Source organism: Salvia hispanica, chromosome 4, assembly GCF_029641045.1.
Source record: "Salvia hispanica isolate PSC_SH4W2 chromosome 4, Shi_PSC_v1, whole genome shotgun sequence".
Taxonomy (NCBI): Eukaryota; Viridiplantae; Streptophyta; class Magnoliopsida; order Lamiales; family Lamiaceae; genus Salvia; species Salvia hispanica.
The window spans coordinates 37,479,034-37,502,153 of NC_142695.1; the positions used below are offsets into that span (position 1 = coordinate 37,479,034).

The window sequence follows — 23,120 nt, forward strand, 5'->3', positions numbered from 1 at the left end:
CGGATTTTATTGCACTGCAAACAGAAAAATTTACTATTTGTCATAAACTTATGTAAGGAAATTGAGTAGATTAACTATAAAACTTTTCAAAATATTACAACAGAAAAATTAAGAAATTGTACCCTCCAAAGGAGGTTTATACGCATTAAAATTTTGACAATTTTACTGGTCACAACACCGACGAATAGTCCAGAGACCACAAAACATGGCATGGCCGCCTAATGTTGCCTAAGCACGACCATCAGATTTAGCATTACAAAATTTTATTTCTAACACACTCCCATGACAATGTTTATGTGCTGATAACAAAATCAAGCTATCTCATAAATTTTGATTGAGCCCTGAAACTCGTAGTTCCTTAGGATTATCGTCCCCACAAGGTGGGTGGCGATAATATTGGGAACCACTTTCTAGTTCATTCTATTTATTGTGTGAGAAGTCCGCCCTTATGAACTTACTGTTTCGTAGGATTATTGTCCCCACAAAGTGGGTGGTGATAAAATTAGAAACTAGCTTCACAAAATTTGGCAGTCCAACTGATGGAGACCATATATAAAGTTTAAGTTCATAATTATCGCTTAGATATTTGGGTTATGGTTTTTCATTAATTATCCTTTAGCCTTAAGGAAGATTAAGACTAATTAAATTCTGTTGGTATTTAATTGACTAGATAATTAAAGCTTTTATTATTTTTAGTATCTTAGTTTAGGAATTAATTAATCTAGAATTTAATTCTTATTCATGTCATATTATAAGATATATCTAAAATAAAGTACATTATTTAAATCTTAATTAGACATGAAAAATTAAATTCATATATTATCCTTGTTCAAGATTAGGATGAAAATAATTATATTATTTAATGTAATCTTACATATCTATCCTATTTAGGATTCTAGATATATATAATATTTAGGAAACTATTAAATTATTCTTATCTATATCATCTTGGATATAAAATATTCCATAGATATAGAAAATAATCAAAATATTCCTAAAATTTAGGAAAATCTCCCCAAAATATTTTATTACATTAAATAATATTATTTTTTTAATTTGGGAATTAAATAATCATTAAAATAATCTTTCATCAATATCTCGTTGTTCGAGGTTAGCACGAATCAACTCGACGAAGATTCACCGGCGATACGCTCGCCGGAATGGCGAGTTCGCCGTCCAGCGTCGCCGGCAGCCCGCGCCCGAAGGCGCACCGCTTCCTCTTCCTTTTCCGGCGTGGAAACGCCGCGATCCCCCCCCCCCCCCCCCCCCCGCCGAGACCAACCAGCCGGCGGCTATTGCTGCGATGTTGACTTATCTCTGGATGTTCTTGCCTTTTAACACAGCAGTTGTCACCTGAAGTGAAAGCAATGATTGGACATGTCTTTAACTCAGGAGACCATGTTGAAGCCATGATTGTGGAAATGGTTTTTATGGTTCTTGGTTCCCTGCAATTGTTCTTATAAAAACAGAGGCTCACAACTACTATATGATTGAGTACAAAAATTTGATGATGGCTAATAATTGTTGTTGACATGACTAGTATGTTTAGTTGAAGAACATACATCAATGATTTGAAAGTGTAGTTGACATGGCTTATAATTATTGTTGACATGGCTTGTACGTGTAATTGACATGGTTTGAAAGTGTAGCTGACATGACTTATATAATTGTTGTTGACATGGCTTGTATGTGTAGTTGACATGACTTATAATTGTTGTTGACATGGTTTGAAAGTGTAGTTGACATGACTTGTAATTGCTGTTGACATGGCTTTGTACGTGTAGTTGACATGGTTTGAAAGTGTAGTTGACATGACTTATAATTGTTGTTGACATGGCTTTGTACGTGTAGTTGACATGGTTTGAAAATGTAGTTGACATGACTTATAATTGTTGTTGACATCGCTTGTATGTTTAGTTGACATATTATGTACCGTAGTTGACATGACTTGTATGTGTAGTTGACACGATATGTACCGTAGTTGACATGACTTGTATGTGCAGTTGACACGATATGTACCATAGTTGACATAATTATATTAGTTGTTGACATGACTAGTATATGTAGCTGACATGATTTTTAATTGTAACTAACCTTAAAGAAGAACTTGGTAGATATTTTAGAAAATATTAACAAGTCTACAATCAATGTTCTGCCTTTGGAGTGGGCCACAAACTCCAACAAAAAGGACTATGGTGTCTATTTGATGAGACACTTGAAACTTATGTTGGTAAAAAGGGCAGTGAATGGATTATTGGCTTCTTTCCACGCAGCATAAAGATTCTCCAGGTACTCCGTGGAAGGTATTGCTACAACTTGATAGCATCAAGTTACAACAACCAGAGGTTGCCAATGTTACAACTAGCTGATGCATGGATTGAAGAAATCAAGGATAGTTTGCTTGACCTAAACAACAAGTACAACAAGTGGTTTACTCGTAGAAACAAGAAGTGAAACAAATTGTGGATTTAATGTTTGATGTTAACTTTTTTTTGGATGGATTTCAAAACAACTACAATTAAGGTTTCTGACTTTTGAACTTATCAGAATGTGGATTTTGTCTTAATTTTATTATTTGAAACAAGTTCTTGTATCATGATCATACAATACATGTTAATGGCATGCATATCAAATATCAACAACTTATAGCAAAAATGTCAACAACTTGTATATCAAATGTCAACAGTTTGTCATCCACTTGTATATAATGTCAACAACTCAAAAACAATTCTTGTAATTAAAAAATAACAACTATTTTATCTTAATTTTTTTATTTGACAGAAATTCTGGCATCATGATCATATAATACAAGTCAATAGCATTCATATCAAAATGTCAACAACTTATAGCGAAATGTCAACAGCTTGTCAATACATGTCAATAGAGAGCAAAATCAAATATCAACAAGTAATAAGAATATGTCAATAACTTGTAGTGTATGTCAGCAACTAAAAAACAACTCTGATTATAAAAAAGAACAATCATATCTTCTTTTTGCCACAACTTCTGGCATTATGATCAATCACTTTATGACACTTTCCACAACCCCTATGAGGTTTACTTGCTTTTTCAATTGCTTTCTCTATGCCCGACTTAATTCTGCTTTTCTTGTCACTTGCACCTCCCTTTGTACTAACCACATCTGGAGCATGTGCAAATATTTCTTCAGGTACAACAACACCGTATATGTTCATGATTGAATCATTTTTATCAATTGACGACGATCCAATAGTTTCATCAGTAAAAATTTGAGGACCAATACCCGCAAGCAAATTATCCAAAGCAATCAGATGATCTTTATTCCTAAAAGCACGTTGATAGAGACCAAAGTAACGTCCATGACACCTGTTACCAATCTGTACTTTGTCATCTTTGTTAAAACCTGCAAAACATATAACATGTCAATAGCCTATATAAGTTGTATGAACAATAAATATGTAACATGTCAACAGCCTATATAGTTTATGTCAACAACCTATATAAGATATGTCAACAGCTTATACAACATATGCCAAAATAAACTAAAATATCTGTTGAAAATAGTTCATATACCTTTGTCAGACGCACTTTCATCACTCGTGAGACCATGAACTGCCTTTAGTAATTCACTTTTCAGCCACCGGTACCTGTTAGAGTTTGTATACTAGAAATCACCTTTCGAGTGATTGAATACTGTTAAAACTCTTATTTTATTTTCCAAAGGAATAAAAAGATTATTTTTGTCATAATGTTGTTATGTTTTACATTTAATGGATGTTTATTACATGTTTAAATGTATAAGTAACTTAACAAAGTCTAAGTCTTTGTTTTAGTAGACCGGTTGTGGGCGTCGTTCACTTTAAGGTAACATGATCAGTACTGAACAAAGAAAAAGAAGAATTTCACAACCTAGATAGGCTTAGACTACCTATCGTGAAAGTTTGCAATGTCAGTCCGATTATTTCTAAGCCTTACTGAAATAAGATGACGTTGGTGTGGTATAGCACTGAATTGGATCTAACAGTGAGACATGTCTTTATGCTATCTACTGAAAGATGAGGTCTCGTAAATTATTGTTTCTTAATCAATGTACGTTAGCATTGAGCATACGATATTGATTATGCACTACTTTGACTTACCAAATGGTGCGGGTTTTTCGCAACCCAATAAGCCTGGTATATTGGGTAGTGGTGATTAATATCTAGCGGTGCTAGGACTGCTATTATGTTGAATCGTGCACGAGGTGAGTCTCATTTGATAACATCCTCAAGAGGAGCTTGAAATAAGGTTTTATTATTCGGAACCTAGCTAGTTGGAGTTTGATTACTCTATGAATAATAAATAAGTTTTTCTTGTTGAATCCACTCTTGGAATAAATAAGATATTAATTAATTAAGTCTATAGCAGACAATAATTAATTAATGGATGTTTCTATCTTAAGCGCGGGAAATAAATATCAAGTAATGGAAACCCGGAGTACTTATAATTTCGGATTTGGATGAGGAGGGCAATATTACTTCTGTAGTGGCTGCTCGTAATATTCCAATTATAAGCTTATATTAAATTGAGTTTAATTTAATTAGTAAAAATCTAATTGGAGGAGATCATATCCAAAACCTTCCATAGATCCCTGTCTGGGCCCAATATGTGACTTATTATAAATAGGAGAATAAAGGAGACATAAAATACACATTATTTTCTTCCAAAAATTTCGACCCCCTCTCTACATAGATAAGGGGCGATTTTCTCTCCTTCGAGGGATATATTTTCCGTCTTCTTTATTTAAGTCCTAGTATACTGGTGAGATCAGCTCACCCTGATATCAGTTTACAGTCCGGGAACCAGACAGAAGATCCGTGGTTTAGTACTAAAGATCTTCACGTGGAGAAGGCGCTAGCTATCTTCGATTCTTTGGAGAATCATCAAGGTAAAATAGCTAAACCGTAGAAAAGCATGTTTTAGGTTTTAATTAATTTAAAGCATGATACATGTGATAATTACGTGAATAGAATTTATCTAAATAATCTGCTAAATAGATCAGGATTATTATGTAATTGATTTATGTGAGCACTTCCGCTGCCAACCCCTTCATTACCAACATATTTCTCTGGAATATTGTTAACATCTTTGTTTTTGAGGACGAAGAAAAGGTGGCTGCATAGATAACCACAACTTGCAAATAGTTTACACTCACACTCATATGACTCAGTCTCTATATCATGTGTAACTGTGAAAGTCTTCTTTCTAGCATCAGAAACTTTAAAGACCTCGATGTTCTCCAAAGTGGACATGATAATCATCCGACAACTCTTATCAGCCTCAGAAATTAACTCTCGAACTACTCTAAACATCCTATCCACCAAAAAACTCCTTTAATAAGTTGAAAGTTGAAGTAAGGCCAATGTTATATTTGGTGCAATCTTCAACAAACTTGTGATGAACATCATTCATACTGCAATTTCCTTTCATAAATCGCTTATGACCTTTGTCAACCATAGCATGATTGCGTCCCTCAATGAATTGATGCACAACATAATAGTTAACACCAAAATCAGAATAAAACCTGAAACTGATCCTCGCTCGATACCACACCTTTTTTGGACCACGTTTGTGTTTCTTCTTTGAAGAAACTTCATCATCATCTGACACATACCCTTCCTCAGATACACTTCTAGCGACATCCAACGGATCAACTGTATGAAAACCTTATCTGTTGCAAACAACATACTGAAAAACAACAACACCACCACTAGACCTATTTCCAAATCTTCGACAATCAAAACAAGCCTCCTGAGCATACTTTTCATAAAGAAAATTCCCTCCTCAAGTGAAGAAAATGTTTGACCTTCATAAGGCCTCAACTTAGCATTGCAAATTGGAATAACAGATCCTACAACATAATGGGAAAATATGACAACAAGCTGAAACAAATAATGTCAACTAGCATATCTTAACTGACAACATACAGAGTTTCCAAAATCCAGGATCAAAATCTCAACACTATATCTCAAAATATGCAACAGCATATCAACTAGCATAATGTCAACTAACATATCTTAAATGACAACATATCAACTAGTATAGTGTCAACACAGCATGATATAAACTAACATCCAAATATGTCAACCATATATCTTAACTGACAGCATAAAGAATTTCCAAAATCTCAAAACAACATCTCAAAATATGCAGCACCAAAACACCAGCACCAACATCTCACACACCGTACCATGGACTCTCAAACATATCCAAAACCCCTTCCTCCACCCAGCAGAGGCTTTTGATTATTTTGTATGTCAACAAAATGTCAACAAAGAGCATAGCTAAATAGAATATTTAACAGGTAACATACAACATGTCAACATATTTGCATTTATGTCAACAGAACATCAATTCAAATATCAACAGATTTGCATTTAAGTAAACAAGAAATGAACATCATAGTAGCAGAGAGTATACATGATATTAATAGAATGTCAACAAATCTACATTTATGTCAACAGAGTATAATTCACCAACAAAGTACAAAAAAAGTCATGTTAATGAAAATCAAACCAAAATACCTTCAACATTCGTCAACGTCGACTCTGAATATGATGAAGAATCCATCAGATAACACCTTAGGCTTTGATTATGAACTGACCTCGAAGCTTAAGATGAAAAGGCAAAAAAATTTGATTAGGAACAAATTTGACTGGGCATCAACAAATAAAGCATAAAAACAGAATTAAAGTCGATAAAATCAACATAAAAACTTCAGATTCAACCAAACTTCGTCGAATTACTAGACTTTTTTTTAAAAATTTATCAATTTTCAGAATCAACGATGTTAACAATAATAAACAAATGAGATTCCTTCATAAATACATCACAAAAACCTAAAACTTAGAAGAAATAGGAGAGATTTTGATTTGAATCGAGAAAATCGCGTGAATGCTGAGATCTCACAGAAATCGCCAAACGCTGAAGAACATTGACGCCAAACGCTGAAGAAAGCAGTCGAAATTACCATTCTGCCCTTTCGTATTTAATTAATCTGAAAATATTTTCCATGTGGCAAATTCTGGGCCCCTCATTTAATAAAAATGAGTGGCTGATATTGCATCTCATTTCTCAATTACCCTAAAAAATCTCAATTGATCATGAACCTATAGTATAATATATCTATAATGCTAATGGAAACGCATATATATTAGTACATAATAACAATTAATTATGCAAATATGAAATTAATGCATATTTCGGGATAGGGATGTCACATAGGGAGTACTATACATTAAATCAAATGATGTTCGTTAAGTTAATATTTTTAGTTTTTCAATTTACTTCTTTTACAGACCAAAATGAAAAAAAAGGGATGATGCACTAATAGAGGCTTTTTCTCGAGTTATTTAGCTTATGCATTAATAGAGTTGACACAATGAATTCCACCTGAAGCAGACCTAATCCTATACCTCTAAACCAAAAATGTAATTATTTCGTGTTATTACTAAAAACCAAATTCATATATGTCATTTCTTCTCTAAAGGATCAGCCAAAACAATGAAATATTAATTGAGGATCGGACCTAAATTGATTCCTTCCATTGTTATAACTCAATCAACAATTTCATAGCAAAATTTTTAAAAAAAAATAGATACAACTGATTTCATTCTACAATGTCGATAGCATACCCCATCAAATATCTCCAAACTGGAACCAAAAAGATAAACTAAAAATGCAGAAATTGTTTACCTATCAACTTTTCCTAAATTGTGCTATTTAAGAATGTGGATATTTTGAGTGAGATGAGGAGAGTGCTAATTAAACTGAAGCTATTAAAACTGATTTATGTGAGCAAACACAATCTATATCTATACTCATATAGGGAGACTTGTTTGAAAAATTTACAAGAGTGCCACTGGGCCCACATTTGGGCAGCACCTTGGCTTAATTTTTATTATCTTATTGTAAAAGTCTGTTTGTTTAATGTAAATCTTATGTTTGTTTAGTTTTGTGTGGACCAATAAAACTCTGTAGGTTTGCAGCCTATTTCTGTTAGCCTTCCATAGCTATTTTATTACAATAATCTATTTTTTCATTTCTTCCAAAGCTAAAGTTGTGACTGATTACACAACAATTAAAGAAGTCTTCAATGATTCCAATGTTGTTATCGAATATTTTTTTTTTTAATCTATTTGTACCTAAAATAAATTTAATTTGGTCACTGCTATAATGTTGAAATAATTCTGGAATTATTACAATAGAAATTTACTAAATTGAAAAAAAAGATAATACTAAATTTTTCAGTATTAAGTCAGATTTATAGGGAACTAATATAATTAATTAAGAAGTATAATATAATTAACACTAAAACATGGTTTATCTTTGAATCTTAGAATTTATCTTTCATTATTTAAAATCTTACTCCCTCCGTCCCGGAGTATTAGACTCACTTCTTTTGGGCATATGTTTTAAGGAATTGATATTTAAATAGTTAAAGTGGAGAGAGTAAAGTATGAGAGAGGGAAAAAGTAGAGGAGAGAAGAGAGAAAAAAGTAGGTGGAGAATAAAATAAGATAGATGCTTTTTGCTAAAAAAGGAAATGAGTCTAATATGTTGGGACATCCCAAAAAGGAAAGTTGGTCTAATACCTTGGGACGGAGGGAGTATGTTTTTAATCTACTTTTAGAATTTATCTCCATTATTTGAATCTTAAAATTTATCTTTATTATTTAAAAATATTATGTCCCGTGCATAGCACGGATGATAACACTAGAAATGCTAAATACGATTAATTTCATTAGTTGTAAACTCTCATTAATTTAAGCAGCTACAAAGTGTAATTATTTTAATTGTTTAAATGGACTAATGTTTTGGGCCATTTGTATGTATAATGTTTGACCCATGAGTATTATTTATTTGGGCTGTTGTGTGTTCTTATATTTTTTGGGCAGGCATGTTTTCTTTTATTGGGCTCTTTTTTGGAGCTTTTTGGATTTCTAATTCTAATATAATTAAAATTAAATTCTTATATTAATTATTTTATTTTTGTAAAATATATTTCTATTTTGCTTTAATTTACATAAATTAAAATTTGAATTATATTTTATTTATTTCGGTAGTACTAATAATTGTTTATTTCGGTCGTACTAATATTTCTAAGTTTTTGTACCTATTTATGAATATCTATGTTTTGTTGAACAAAATTGTTGAACTATTTATTTATTCAAATTATATGTTTTTTTTCCTTTTGGTCCTTAGTCGCACATTTTCCTTTATTTGGTCCTTAGTCGCACATTTTCCTTTATATCTTATTCTAACTAGTAGGCCTGTCAAAATGGATATCGGGTATTGGATACCCGATATCCAAACCCGAAAAAGTCGGATAATTGGATACCCGAAATCCAATTTTTCGGATATCGGATCGGGATCGGGTAGTGAGAATTTTAGATTATCGGGTATCGGGTTACCCGATATCCGATCGGGTATACCCGAATTACCCGATTTATCCGATTTATTTTCTAAAATTAATAAATTATATTTTTATTATAATTAAATATAATTTAATTTCTTAACTATAATTTAATTAATACTTAATAGTTAGCATATAAGATATGTAATTTAATTTTTTTAATTATATTTTAATTTCATTGACTTGTGATATTTTGAATTTTTGATGATATTATTGTTAGATCTTGATTCTTATGAATTATTGAATTGTGTATTTATAAAGGATGAATGTTTGAACTTATGAATTTTGACGGTTATTGACTTATTGTGGATGGATAAAAGATGTTAATATGGTTATAACTTATGAATTTTGTATTTTTCAATGTTTTTAGTTATTTTCTTTTAAATTCGAACTACTACAAGAATTTTGTATTTCTAAAAATTTGTAGTTATTTTCTCTTAAATTCGAGCTACTATAAGAATTTTGTATTTCTAAAAGTTTGTAGTTATTTTTACTTGAATACTAGTACTTCAACTTTGTATTAAATTTGAATTAAAATAATATTAAATAAATTCTAAAAGTTTGTAGTTAATTTTCAAAAATAAAATAAAATAAATTCAAAATCACAATTGGGATTGGATACCCGATTTTTCGGGACTGGATACCCGAGTCGGGTATCCGGGTACCCGAAATCAAATTCGGGTCGGGTATCGGGTATTGGATTTTTGGAATTTCGGGATCGGGTACCCGAAAATTTCGGATCGGGTATCCGCGGGTATCCAATTTGACAGGCCTACTAACTAGCACATACCATTTAATCTTTAGTTGTACATCTCTCTCTTTGTAATTTGTTTTATTTTATTTTACTCCACTCATATCATAAATTAAAATTGTATAAAATCGTTTGCCGAATTTGCAATGTTTCATTTAGAATCCGGATTTGCAATGTGTCATTTAGAGTGAGTTGAGAGAAGTGCATTTCTTTTTTTGTTATTGTTTATAATATTTTTAATTATTTATAGTGTTTCTGGATCCGAATTTGCAATGTGTCATTTAATTTAACACATATTTTTTATCTATAAATATCATTATATTTTCTTTATATCTCTTTTTTTATCTACTTACCTTAGAATTTATATTCATTATTTGAATCTTAGAATTTATCTTTCATTATTTAAAATCTTAAGTTTTTAATCTATTTTTATAATTTATTTCCATTATTTGAATCTTAAAATTTATCTTCATTATTTGAAAATATTATGTCCTGTGTTATGCACGTGTGTTATGCAGGGTGATAACACTAGTTAGGTTTAATCTCAATCTTCACTAGACACAACAAACGCAATCAACACTAAGAGCATCGCTTCTCCACCTGAACCAATAGGGCTTAAGCTTGGGCTCCTCATATTTATGCAAGCACTTTCGTACTATTCCCGGCCCAATCAAATACTATTGTCAAATAGTTTGGGGTTTAAAAACAGAATGAAATTTATGAATCTATTTAAACAATAATGCACAGTAATCGGAAGGCTATCTCCTCACTTTTGTAAATTAATTAAATATTAAAAAAAGTCAGTGATTGCGAATTTCTAAATTATTAAAGAAGATCCCCTCCAAAAGAATTTGGATGTTTGTACGCATAACAAATTCCATATTATAGTCAGTGGCGAAGCTAGGATTTTTATGTTGGGAGGCTCACATCACGATTAATAGATATAGGGTTTGTTCGATGTAGGTGACGCCAGAAACTTGAAATAATTAATATTTTTCGATTTCAAGTATAATGGATGGAAAAAACAAATTTTTTATAATGTTTAAATATTCATCTGAAGTCGGGGCATCCAAATATAAGACGGCGCTTACAACCAATTGAACCATTGAAATAACATGTAAAGGGTAGTTTGCATTTATAACATAAATTAGTTGGGGGACTATGGGCCCCCCGCCCCAACGTGGCTTCGCCACTGACTATAGTACTTACTACTCTCTCCGTTTGTGAAATATTATCCACTTTTGTCATTCGGTTTTTCATTCGTGAAATGTTATCCACTTTGTTTGTTTTTTTCATTTTTGGTAAATGGAGTCCACTCTTCACTAACTCATTACACTCACACTCTATTATAAAACTAATATATAAATGTGAAATCCACATTCTGCTAACTTTTTCTACTCATTTTTCTCAAAACACACGCCGAATCAAATACGGACAACATTTCGCAGACGGGAGGAGAGAGAGTATTTAAAAAGGCAGAAAGGATTAACCACCATCAGGTCTTAATACTTGCCTCCTTCAAAATATATTAGACATTTCATATTGTTGGTTGGTTTGCTTTCCTTACTAAAATTTTTAAAAAAAAAAGTAGTAGAAAAAATAAAAAAAGGTAGAAAGGCAGTGGTCCAGATCACATAATTCTTTTCCTACATTATCTCCTGCTCCACTCCTCACAAACATAAGTAATGGGTCCATGGTCCATCATTATATTTTATGTTTGTAAGGAGTGGAATAGGAGATGGTGTAGGAAAAGAATTAAGTGATTCGGACTAGGTAGAGAAAGAAGGAACTAAAGAAAAAAGTTCTTGAGGACATTTACGTCATTATATATGAGTTAAAGCCACGCGACATAAGATTTGGGAATGGATGGCTCACAATCGTTACACTGGAATTACCAATACAACATCATCATCATCATCCTTCTCTGCGCTTATCCGATTGGCCCCCAAAATCCCTTCTTCTTTCCTTAAATCTCTCTCTCGATTACTCCTAAATTCACTAATAATTTTCTCCGCCCAGCTCGGCAATCATTTTAATTTCATCTCTCGCAAGGGGATATGTTGCATTTGTGCTTCGTTCTTAAATCCGTTTGACCTCGTTGGAGCTGCGAATCTTTGTTTATTGGAGGCTTCAAGTCTCGTTTCGATAAGGTAAATTTCATGAAATTCAATCTCTTTTACACTGCTTCTCTCTGCTCTTATTATTTTTTTTTCTTCTTAACAGATTCTTTGCGTACTAAATGATTCTGCTTCGAATTTTTGAATATTTTGATTGCTGCTAGTATTGTTACTGTTAATCAGTTGTTTCAATACTTTGCCAATATTGTTAATTTGAGCTACTTCTTTTCTTCTCTAACAACTATTTAGATTCCTAATAATTATGTGATTGATGAAAGGAAAATAGGAACCAGTCACTAATATTTACATTATCTAATTGAACCACTTATATGTGAAGTTGTAGTTATTTACAATTACAATGGGATTGGATTGCACTTTGCCAATTCATAAGGGTCATGCAGCTGCTGAATAGAACATAGGAAAGGATTAATAGTTAGCCAATAAGCTAGAATACTAACCAGAGCAAACATTGGACCTCCACACTCAATGAAAGGTTTATGAACTTTCATTATATTTGGTTTTTCTAAAGATCCAGTAGAGGCAGAGGTTGGAGATTCATACAGAGACGCTTAATAAGTATCCGTTCTCACCAAAATTGTGGACAGATTGTTAAGGTGCTTGTGAAGTGGAAAGAGGTCCAGATGATATTAGCAGTGGAATGTGCAATAGATTATTTCTTTAACAAATGGTGTTTTGTGCTTCAAGTAGGCCAAATTTGATATTTTTAACTACTACTGGATTTGTCTCCTTCAACAAGTAAATAACAGTAGCCCTTTACATGCTTTGGTATTTGAATTAAATTTATTTAAAATTGGTGTGTTGTTAGTTTACAGTTTTAAGTGGTCAAGCCTTTCTGAACATTTTGTGACCCTGTCCTTCATTTATGGTTCTCTTTGCCGCTTTTGACTGAAGTTTATCTAAAGAATTCATTTGTACTCACATGCAGTTATCATGACAAGCATTAAGGATTGGGTTTTCTCTCAAGTGATATCCAAGTCAGTAGGTGCCACCAGACCACTGTCAGCATCTGAAAGTTTTTTGTCACAGGACTCGCAAAATGAATTGTCACAGGACGCTCAGGATGAAGAGCTTGCTAGTAGAGGTTCCGCATGTCATTTCATTATATAATCTCCAATTTTTGCGTGTTTCACACATGATAAATAAAATAGTTACAGTGAATATCCTTTTTCGTCTATCTTGTACAGTTGTGCTACTACAATTTTTATAGGTTTTGTGCTAGCTAATAGAGTTGTTGTCTAACAGCAGCCGCTTGCTATTTCATGCATCAGGTTTTACTCGAACCAATGCCAATTTTATTTCACGTCCAGTTTCAACTGAAACATCTCAGCCATCTAGTGATCTTGAGATGGAACGGAATAACATGCTCCCACAAGTGGAAAGTTCTTCTGGATCTTATCGCAGCAGTAGTGAGGAGAAGAAGAGTTTAGACCCTGTCGCCAAGGTTGAAGCTCTGAAAGTTAAATTTTTACGTCTTGTTCGACGGCTTGGCCCATCAGTAGATAATCTTACAGTGGCAAAAGTTTTATATCGGATCCACCTGGCAACTTTGATACGTGCTGGGGAATCTGATCTAGAAAGAGCTAACCTTAAAAGTGACAGTGCTCGGATTATAGCTGCTGAGCAAGAAGAAATAGGTCAACCAGAACTGGACTTCTCTCTTAAGATTCTTGTTTTGGGTAAAACTGGTGTTGGTAAGAGTTCCACAATAAATTCCATACTTGGTGAATCAAAGGTAGCCACGGATGCATTTCAGCCTGCAACAGATCAGGTTCGTGAGATTGTGGGAAATGTATATGGCATGAAGATATCATTTATTGACACTCCTGGCCTGTTGCCTTCTTCAACAAATTCTGACACAAAAAATCGGAAAATCCTGCACTCTGTGAAGCGGTTTATTCGTAAATCACGCCCAGATGTAATCTTGTACTTTGAACGCTTTGATTTGATTCACATGGGTGATAGTGATTTTCCATTACTGAAGCTTGTTACAGAAATTCTTGGTCCTGCAATTTGGTTCAGCACCCAAATTGTTATGACTCATTCCTGTGCAGCACTTCCTGAAGGTCAAAACGGGTTTCCTGTAAGCTATGATTCATACGTCAGTTACTGCAAACAGGTGGTGCAACACCACATTCATCGGGCAACATTGGATACGAAGCTTGAAAATCCTGTAATTTTGGTGGAGAATCATCCTTACTGTAAAGTGGATAACACTGGGAAAAAGGTTCTTCCTAATGGACAGGCATGGATGTCCCAGTTCATGTTATTGTGTATATGCACCAAAATACTTGGTGATGTTAATGCTCTTTTGCAATTTGAAGACAGCATACAGTTGGGACCATTGGGTAATACCCGATTGCCTTCTTTACCTCATCTGCTCTCATCTTTACTTAAACATCGTCTCAAACTGAGCCTGGATGGAGCAGATTGTGAACTTGATGAACTCTCTCTCTCCGACATGGAGGATGAAGATGAGTACGATCAGTTACCTCCTATCCGTATTCTGACTCATGCTCAGTTCCAAAAGTTAGAACCTTCTCAGAAAAAGGATTATCTTGATGAGTTGGATTACAGGGAGACCCTTTACATGAAGAAACAGCTGAAAGAAGAATGCATCAGAAGAAAGCAGAAAGGTGATGTTGTAGCCTCTGATGATAACCCCGACGATCAACCTGGATCTCCCGAGGCATTTGAGCTACCAGAAATGGCTATCCCACTGAGTTTTGATTCGGATTCCCCCGTGCATCGATTCCGCTGTGTTGTCACGAGGGACCAGTCATTGGCGAGGCCGGTTCTGGATCCTCATGGATGGGACCATGATGTAGGCTTTGATGGAATCAACATTGAGATGGCTTCGGAAGTAAATAAGAATGTGATTACCTGTGTTGCAGGACAGATGAGCAAGGACAAACAAGACTTCAACGTGCAGTGTGAATCAACGGCGGCTTTCTTAGACCCTAGAGGGCCCATCTATGCCATAGGTCTTGATGTCCAATCCGCCAATAAGGAATTGATATATACACTTCGAAGCAACGCAAAGCTAAAGAGTTCCAACTGCAACGTTGCTGAATGTGGCGTCTCTGTGATGTCTTTTGGGGACAAGTATTACTACGGTGCCAAGATTGAAGACAGTATCTTCACCAAAAAGAGGCTGAACTTGAAGATGAACGTTGGTGGGATGACGAATGTTGGGCAAGTGGCTTATGGTGGAACGATTGAAGCCACTTTGAAGGGGAAGGACTACCCTGTGAGAGACGAGAAAGTGATTCTATCCATGTCGATTCTCTCTTCCGGAAAAGAGATGGTGCTGGGTGGGAATGTACAATCCGACTTTAGAGTGAGCCGTGGCACAAGAATGTCAGTGAACGCCAATATGAACAGCCGAAAAATGGGTCAGGTAAGTGTGAAGGTAAATAGCTCCGAGCATATGGAAGTAGCTTTGATTGCTCTTATCTCGGTGCTAAGAAGCCTGATGAAGAAAAAGTCATGTAAAGAACCTCGGGAAATAGGGTGATATTTGTAGCTAACATCGATGATCGATGTTTTTGGCAAGCATCTTTGAGACTAACTTTCGCCATGCATAGATGAAAAAGAGAAAAAAAAGAAAGAAAAAGAAACTGCAAATGTGATGTTGACAGGCGATAGAGATGATCTCTGTGCAGAAGTTATTCAATTTTGTTAGCTGTGATGAGAAGATTTTGTTGGAGAAAATCGTTGTACGAAATACAATAGGAAAACTTTGATGTATCTTTTGTTTTCCTTTGTTTATGGAGTGGGCATCATTCGCAAAAATGGACAGAGGAAATTTAGGAGTTTATATAAAATAAAAATGTTTCTTTGCATGTTTATGGGTTTTGAATTTCTTTATCTGTGATGCTTACGTTTGATATTTTCATAAATTCGTCTCATTCATTTGGTTTACGATAAACATAGAACGATTTAACTCTTTTCTTTTGAGATACTACACTACTAGTAGTAAACAAGTTAACTGTGACTCGGTTAAATTTTTGTATGCTTGTGTTAGTTGTTGACCTGTTGGGCATCTTCAAATCATGTCATATATTCGGGATTAGACCTGATTTGATAATAATTCATTCATCAAAAATACTTCATTCATTTCATGTCTATATCTATTTATGAACAAAAATTTCTCTCTCTTTACTTCATATGTCTGCGAAGGAGTCTCGTTTTTCCATTTTGGTCCGTCCACGAATAGGAGTCCCGGTTCATAATTACCATAAATAGTAAAGGGCCGAGGTCCCACATTCCACTAACTCACTCCATTCACATATCATTTAAAACTAATATATACAAGTGAGACTCATATTCCACTAACTTTCTTCCATTCACTTTTCTTAATATTTCCTAAAATCCGTGCCGGATAGGAATGAGACTCCCATTCGCGGATGGAGGGAGTACTTTACTATCATTTTTCTCTCTATATAAATGACTAAATGAGCAACCATATAAGTATAGATATTTAGTTTGACGCGAATTTTAATGGATAACTAGTAAAGTAAGAGAGATAAAAAAAAATATAATAAATTATTTTAATAAACAATATAACCTATTTTAAATTTTTTTTAAAAAGTTAATAAAATTAAAAATTTCATATTGTCCGCGACGACTAACAAGTGGACCAACAACTGGATCATTAAAGAAAAAACTCGGCCGACAAGTGGGCCGTTAAAGAAAAAACTCGAAAAAAAGGTGACATCTTTTATTGAATGTGGTTCAGTAATTGGTCGTCCACTAGGACACACAGAATATACTCCTACTACTCCACAGTATTATTACTCCTACGTTGATTTGATATAAGTATACAGCTTTTCTGGCGAATTCAAGTTTGTACAACAATGAATTCATTGCCAACTTCTTATCTGTAGTTGACAACTTGACATAGGCATAGACATAGTTGAGGCATTTATTCAGTAGTACTCCCTCCGTTCCATAATAATGGAGGCAAAAATTTTCGGTACGGAGATTAAGAAAAATTGTGTTAGGTGAGTTAAGTAAAGGGAGAATAAAGTGAAAAATGAAAAAAAGGTAGAGAGATAAAGAGAGAAAAAAGTAAGAGAGGGTAAAGTAGATGTGGAAAAATGTGTTGACTTTTACTAAAAAAGGAAATGACTCTATTACCATGGAACGTACCAAAATGGCAAAATGACTCTATGACTATGAAACGGATGGATTACTATAATACTCTCTCCATCCAAGCTAATTGAAATATATTTTTTACTCATGAGATTTGAAAAATTGACGTGTTAAGGTCATGTTTGGTTGCCAGGATTCTGTCTGGAAAAGTAATCTGATTCCTTAAATTTTAAATTTCTGCGTTTGTTTCAGTTTTTGATCAAACTGGGAAAGTAATCAGAATTTGAGAACAAGGAAAGTTAGTACAACTTTCCAGGATTCTGAATCCTAACTTTTCCTAAGTATTCTTTTCCCCAGTTTTAGGATTCTTACATATTTAAGCAATATAGTATAGTTTTATTATTATTATTATTATTATTATTATTATTACTATTATTTTAAAATAATTTAAAATTATAAATTATACTTAATTTCACTATAGTAAATAACTATAATTAAAATTATTATAATTATAAATATATTTTATAATAATTCATAATATTAATTAATAATTTATTAATAATTAAAATATAATTATATAATATAAATTGTATAATGAATAATAATTATTATATTTTATAAACTAATTATTAATCAATAAAGTCATAGTGCAATTTTAATTTATAAATTTATTCAATTATAATATCTGTAAATGTTATAATTATAATATAATAATCATTATATTTATTATTATAATAAATGAGTATAATACTCCATGTAACTATAATTATAATTATATTATTATATATTATGATGGATAATCCATATTTAAACTATCCATCGTAATGATAAATAAAATAATATAGTTATAATTATTTATAATTAATAATTTATTAAAATTTTTACAATATTATTCTTTTTTATAAATAAAAAAATAATAAGTATATTTTTAGTTTGGTGTTTAAATTAAGTATAAATTTAAAATCTTGATATTTCTCCAAACACAGGAAAGTAATGTTACTAGGAATCATATTCTCGGGATTCATTTTTCCAGGAATCATTTTCCTTGCCAACTTTACTTTCCCGCCAACCAAACATGGCCTAAAAGTTAAAGTGAAAAGAGTAAAATAAGAGAAGATAAAGTAAGAGAAATAAAGAGAGTAAAGTATTAGAGAAGATAAAGTATTAGAGGAGATAGGAAATGAGTCAACTACCTTGAGACAATCCAAAAAGAAATACGACTCAATTATACTAGGACGGACAAAGTACTACTACTTTTTAGATTAATCATCTCTTTTGCTTACTACTAAAACAACAAATCTCGGTGTTATTTGTTAGGATTTTCCTTACAGAAGTCATCGCATACTACAAATTTTCTCTTTTATTATGTGTATAGCTTTCATAGAAAAGTTCATGTTTTGGATGGCACTCTGCTAGTACTCCCTTCGTTTTATAGTAATATAGTCATTTTGTCATTTTTGTACGTTCCATAGTAATGAAGTCATTTCCCTTTTTAGTAAAACTCAACACATTTCTTCTCATTTACTTTACTCTCTTTTACTTTATTCTATCTACATCTCTCTACCTTTTCCATTTCCTACTTTACTCTTTACTTAATTCACCTAACACATTTTTTCTTAATCTTCGAGATGAAAAGAATTGCCTTCATTAATGTGGAACGGAGGAAGTATGAATATTTGGCTGCTATATAATAGATTAAGTGTTTCTTATTTGCGACAAATTCTTCAGTTTTCTTAATTGTGCCCAGCTTGTTTTATATAAAAAAAAAAGTTTAAAACGTTCCAAGTAATAAATAATGCTTGCAAAAGTTGGGGTAGTCATATAAAGAGTAAGAAATACTTTTTTTCTTATTTAAGTAAGATCAAGAGGTAAATATAATATCATGAATCATAAATCCCAAATCCCAAATCCACCAAAATTTGTTAGAACTTAGAAATAAAGTTTAGACATGCCCCTAGAGCTAAAATATGCCAAATTAATGACGTGACACATCATGTAAGTGTAAAAATTATAAATGAAAATGTTGTGAGATATTCTAATAAGATATGGTAAACAAAATGTACGTACATATTTATTGTTGGAATTGAAAACTCAAACTGAACACGTGATCCATGATAGCGTGGTAGCTATATATAGTGACTGGATATATATTTAATGGGCCACCGGCAATATAATTAAAATTAAATTTTCATAAAAGTTTTAATAAAATACTCCGTACAAAACTAAAATACAATTACAGTATATCTCAAGGGTATTAAGTGCTCAATTTTTTTCTTTCTGGATAACCATATCTACATTTATTCATGATCTGTCAAATGCGAGATACTCTAGCTCAGCCACTTTCTTGCTCAACCGTTGGATTTTGCCATCGCATATATCAGTACATATTGAATTTTTATTAATTAAAATTTTAATACACGCCAATAATTAAAATATAAAATAAAATAAAATATCCCAATATGGAGTTTAATGAATATCACTTGTTCTTCCATAATATCCCAATATGGAGTTTAGAAAGATAATGAAAGCAACGTTTTTAAAGGTAAGACCTGACTAATCATTAGAACTCTTGCTCTAGAATCTAGATTATGGAGTAATAAAACATAATGATGACCGCATTTAAATAAGATCAAAATGGAAAATATAGTTATTTTATTGAGGTGTTAAAACATGGAAAATATAGTTATACATTAGTAGTTGTTAATACATTTCATTTAGTTCGAATTGAGTTCAGATTTATTATGTAAAAATGAATGAAATAAATTCTACTCTCTCCGTCCCTGATTAGGAGTCTTTGACTAGGCACGAATTTTAGAAAATATAAATAAAAGTTGGTTGAAAAAGTTAGTAGATTGTGGGATCCATTTTTTATATTGATTTTACAATAAAATATGAGTGAATTGAGTTAGTGGAATATGAGACATACTTACTATTTATAGTAAAAATGAAGTGTGACTCTTAATTGGAGACAGACTGAAATGGAAAAGTGTGACTCTTAATCGGGGACGGAGAGAGTATTTCTTAAAGGCTTAAACAATATTAGTGAGCTTTTATACGCCTCATGGCGTGAATTTTCAAGGTAAAACTATACAACTCATATATATTCATACAATTTTGATAATAAAACCCTAATGTTTAATATCTACAAATCAGCAGACTTACATGATTAACCAAGTACTCGTAAAACCCATTGTAATTTGTAAATCACTCAATGCGGGTGGGTATCTCCATCTGGGTCTATGCATTTGCCTAAAGATTATCATGCAATATATCAAATGCAAAATAAAGCAAAATTGGAATGTACTTAATTAGCACTCAGCGTGACAACAAAGTGTAAAATACACGAAAGATTGATATAGGATTCATTGTTCAAAGTGACAACAAACAGATGGAAAATGTAATGAAAAGTGGAACAGAAAAACTAAAATAGTATAGTACTGGGTAAGCTAATCGAGTAATATGAGTATACTTGATACCCCAAACCCTATCAATTTTAGCATCTAGTCCCTTACTTGAAACTCGTATTTACAGAATTAAATAACCGAGAATCTATATATCGGGATGGTCCGGGTAAGAGCATCTTCAACCATTAACACTAAGCTCAAATCCATTTTAGTGTAAATATCACATCAAATATGATTTTACTCCAACCATTTACACAAACTCAAACTTAAAATAACATTCTCTATATTATTCTTTTTTTACTCACAAAGTTTGAAAAACTTTTGGATTTGAGTTTAGTATAAACCTAAAAATAGGTAGTATTTTTTTTCCCAAAACCAAAAATGTGATTGGCTTTTTAGTACTATTGGAACTAATTATCTATCCTATTTTAAATTTTTATTTGCCCTTGGAGATGGTCTAATACATGAAACCCGATATTTGAATTACAAGCCCTGATCTCAATCTCAATCTTTGTTTTTTTTTTAAATTTCATTTATGACAAGTAAGATAAATGCACTAAAATACGTGAACTTTGGAGCGATTCTCATTTTTTAAATAAACTTTCAATTTTTTCAAAACATATACGGTATAAACATCATAAATTCTCTATATTTATGTGATTTGCAACTCTCACCAATTGTAACTATTGTCACCTCTGCTTCCTAAAAACATCTCCAACCATTTACACAAAACTCAAACTTATTTTAATATAAATGTCACATCAAATGATTTTACTCCAACCATTTACACTATAAGAATATACTCTCTATTATGCTTTTATACTCACAAATATTTTAGTTTTGGTTTAATGTAAACCTAAAAATATATACTCCCTCCGTCTCACATTTGTAGTAACATTTAGTTATGACACGGACTTTAAGGAATTGGTGGAGTGCATAATTAATGAGGTGAGAAGTAGAGTGTGTAATAAATGAAATGAGATGGTAGAGTGAAATGATGAAGTGTGTAATAAATGAAGTGAGATGATGAAGTGTATAACAAATGAAGTTAGTTGGTTGAAGGTGGGTCCCTCTTTGACTTTTTGGTTTTTTATTTTTGTTTTGATTTAATTTAATGTAGATAATGACATTTGGGTGTAATTTTATTGAATAATGGGGTAAAGTTTTATGTGCAAATATGGTAAATTCTAAATGTTACTCCAAATATGGGACGGACTTTTATGGCAAAATGTTACTACAAATTTGGGACAGAGTGAGTATTTTTTACTCAGAAACCGAAATCAATTGGTTTTGAAGTACTAGAAGCTAATTATCTATCTTATTTTAGGTGCGAGATACAAATGCAATTGTATTAAAATTTTAATTAATATTTAGTGTATCGTTGGAGATGGTCTAATTACTGCATTTGCATCGATATTAAGTGCGAGAAAGAGATTTCTTTTATCTTGAATTTGAATTAAATCTGAAATTCTCTTTCTTATACTAAAATCTTCAAACATAGCTTTTCTGTAATATACAAGAAAACAATGAAGTCGCGTTGGATATGAAAATATCTAAATCACTTGACAGCAAATAAATCATCCATTTACGTTAGGAATATCTGAAGTCAGTGAAACAAATTAGAGAAGTTGCAAGAAAAATAAAATACTACTACTCCTCATCATTTTAACCATTAAATATCTTATATATTATCGTTACCATCTCATTCTACTTTTATTTTAGAGTAAAAGCTAAAATTAATCCTGAACATATGATCATTTTATCTTTTTTGTCTTAAACTTTATCTTGTGAATTTTTTGGTCCTGCACATATGACAATTTGATCATTTTGGTCCTCCGTCAAAAATTCCGTTAAAAATTTAACGGCCAACGGATTTAATCCGATTTTGACCAAATTAGTCTTTTAATCCTGATTTTTAATTCACTAATTATTCCCTAATTATTTTAACAAATATTCCAGGTAGCTTTCCTGATCGAAAAACGGCGAATTTCGATTTATCCGAATACTGATACTCAATTCCATTACTCTGCAGGAGCCCTTGGATCAAATTCATGGCTTCATCGGGGTCGGAGCTCTCGCATTCGACCTCATAGCTCATGCCGAAGCTGTAGAGCGTCTCATCGAGCTCCAATTTGAGCCCATTCCACTCGTAAACCCCTCTCACGTTCCTAAAACCCCCCAAACAGACCAAACCCTTCCTGCCCAAACCGAACTCCTCCCTCACCCTCCTGATTATGTCGGACGGCTCGATGAGGAGGAGCCGCGATGGATCGGCGGCGCAGTGGCGGCCGACGGTGGGG

At 32.6% G+C, this 23,120-nt stretch overlaps 2 protein-coding genes across 2 annotated transcripts; one reads left to right on the forward strand and one right to left on the reverse strand.

Moving 5' to 3' along the window:
• Nucleotides 1–2,981: 2,981 nt before the first annotated feature.
• LOC148928587 (uncharacterized) lies at nt 2,982–6,588 on the reverse strand. Its single transcript, XM_089056716.1, has 6 exons — nt 6,543–6,588; nt 5,780–5,869; nt 5,543–5,672; nt 5,064–5,349; nt 3,553–3,643; nt 2,982–3,382 (listed from the first exon to the last, which is right to left on the reverse strand). Exons 1-6 carry the CDS (start codon nt 6,586–6,588, stop codon nt 2,982–2,984), a joined length of 1,044 nt encoding a protein of 347 aa, XP_088912842.1.
• A 5,465-nt stretch (nt 6,589–12,053) lies between these two features.
• LOC125194287 (translocase of chloroplast 90, chloroplastic) lies at nt 12,054–16,164 on the forward strand. Its single transcript, XM_048092427.2, has 3 exons — nt 12,054–12,334; nt 13,248–13,403; nt 13,591–16,164. Exons 2-3 carry the CDS (start codon nt 13,253–13,255, stop codon nt 15,834–15,836), a joined length of 2,397 nt encoding a protein of 798 aa, XP_047948384.1. The 5' UTR covers nt 12,054–12,334; nt 13,248–13,252; the 3' UTR covers nt 15,837–16,164.
• Nucleotides 16,165–23,120: the final 6,956 nt, after the last annotated feature.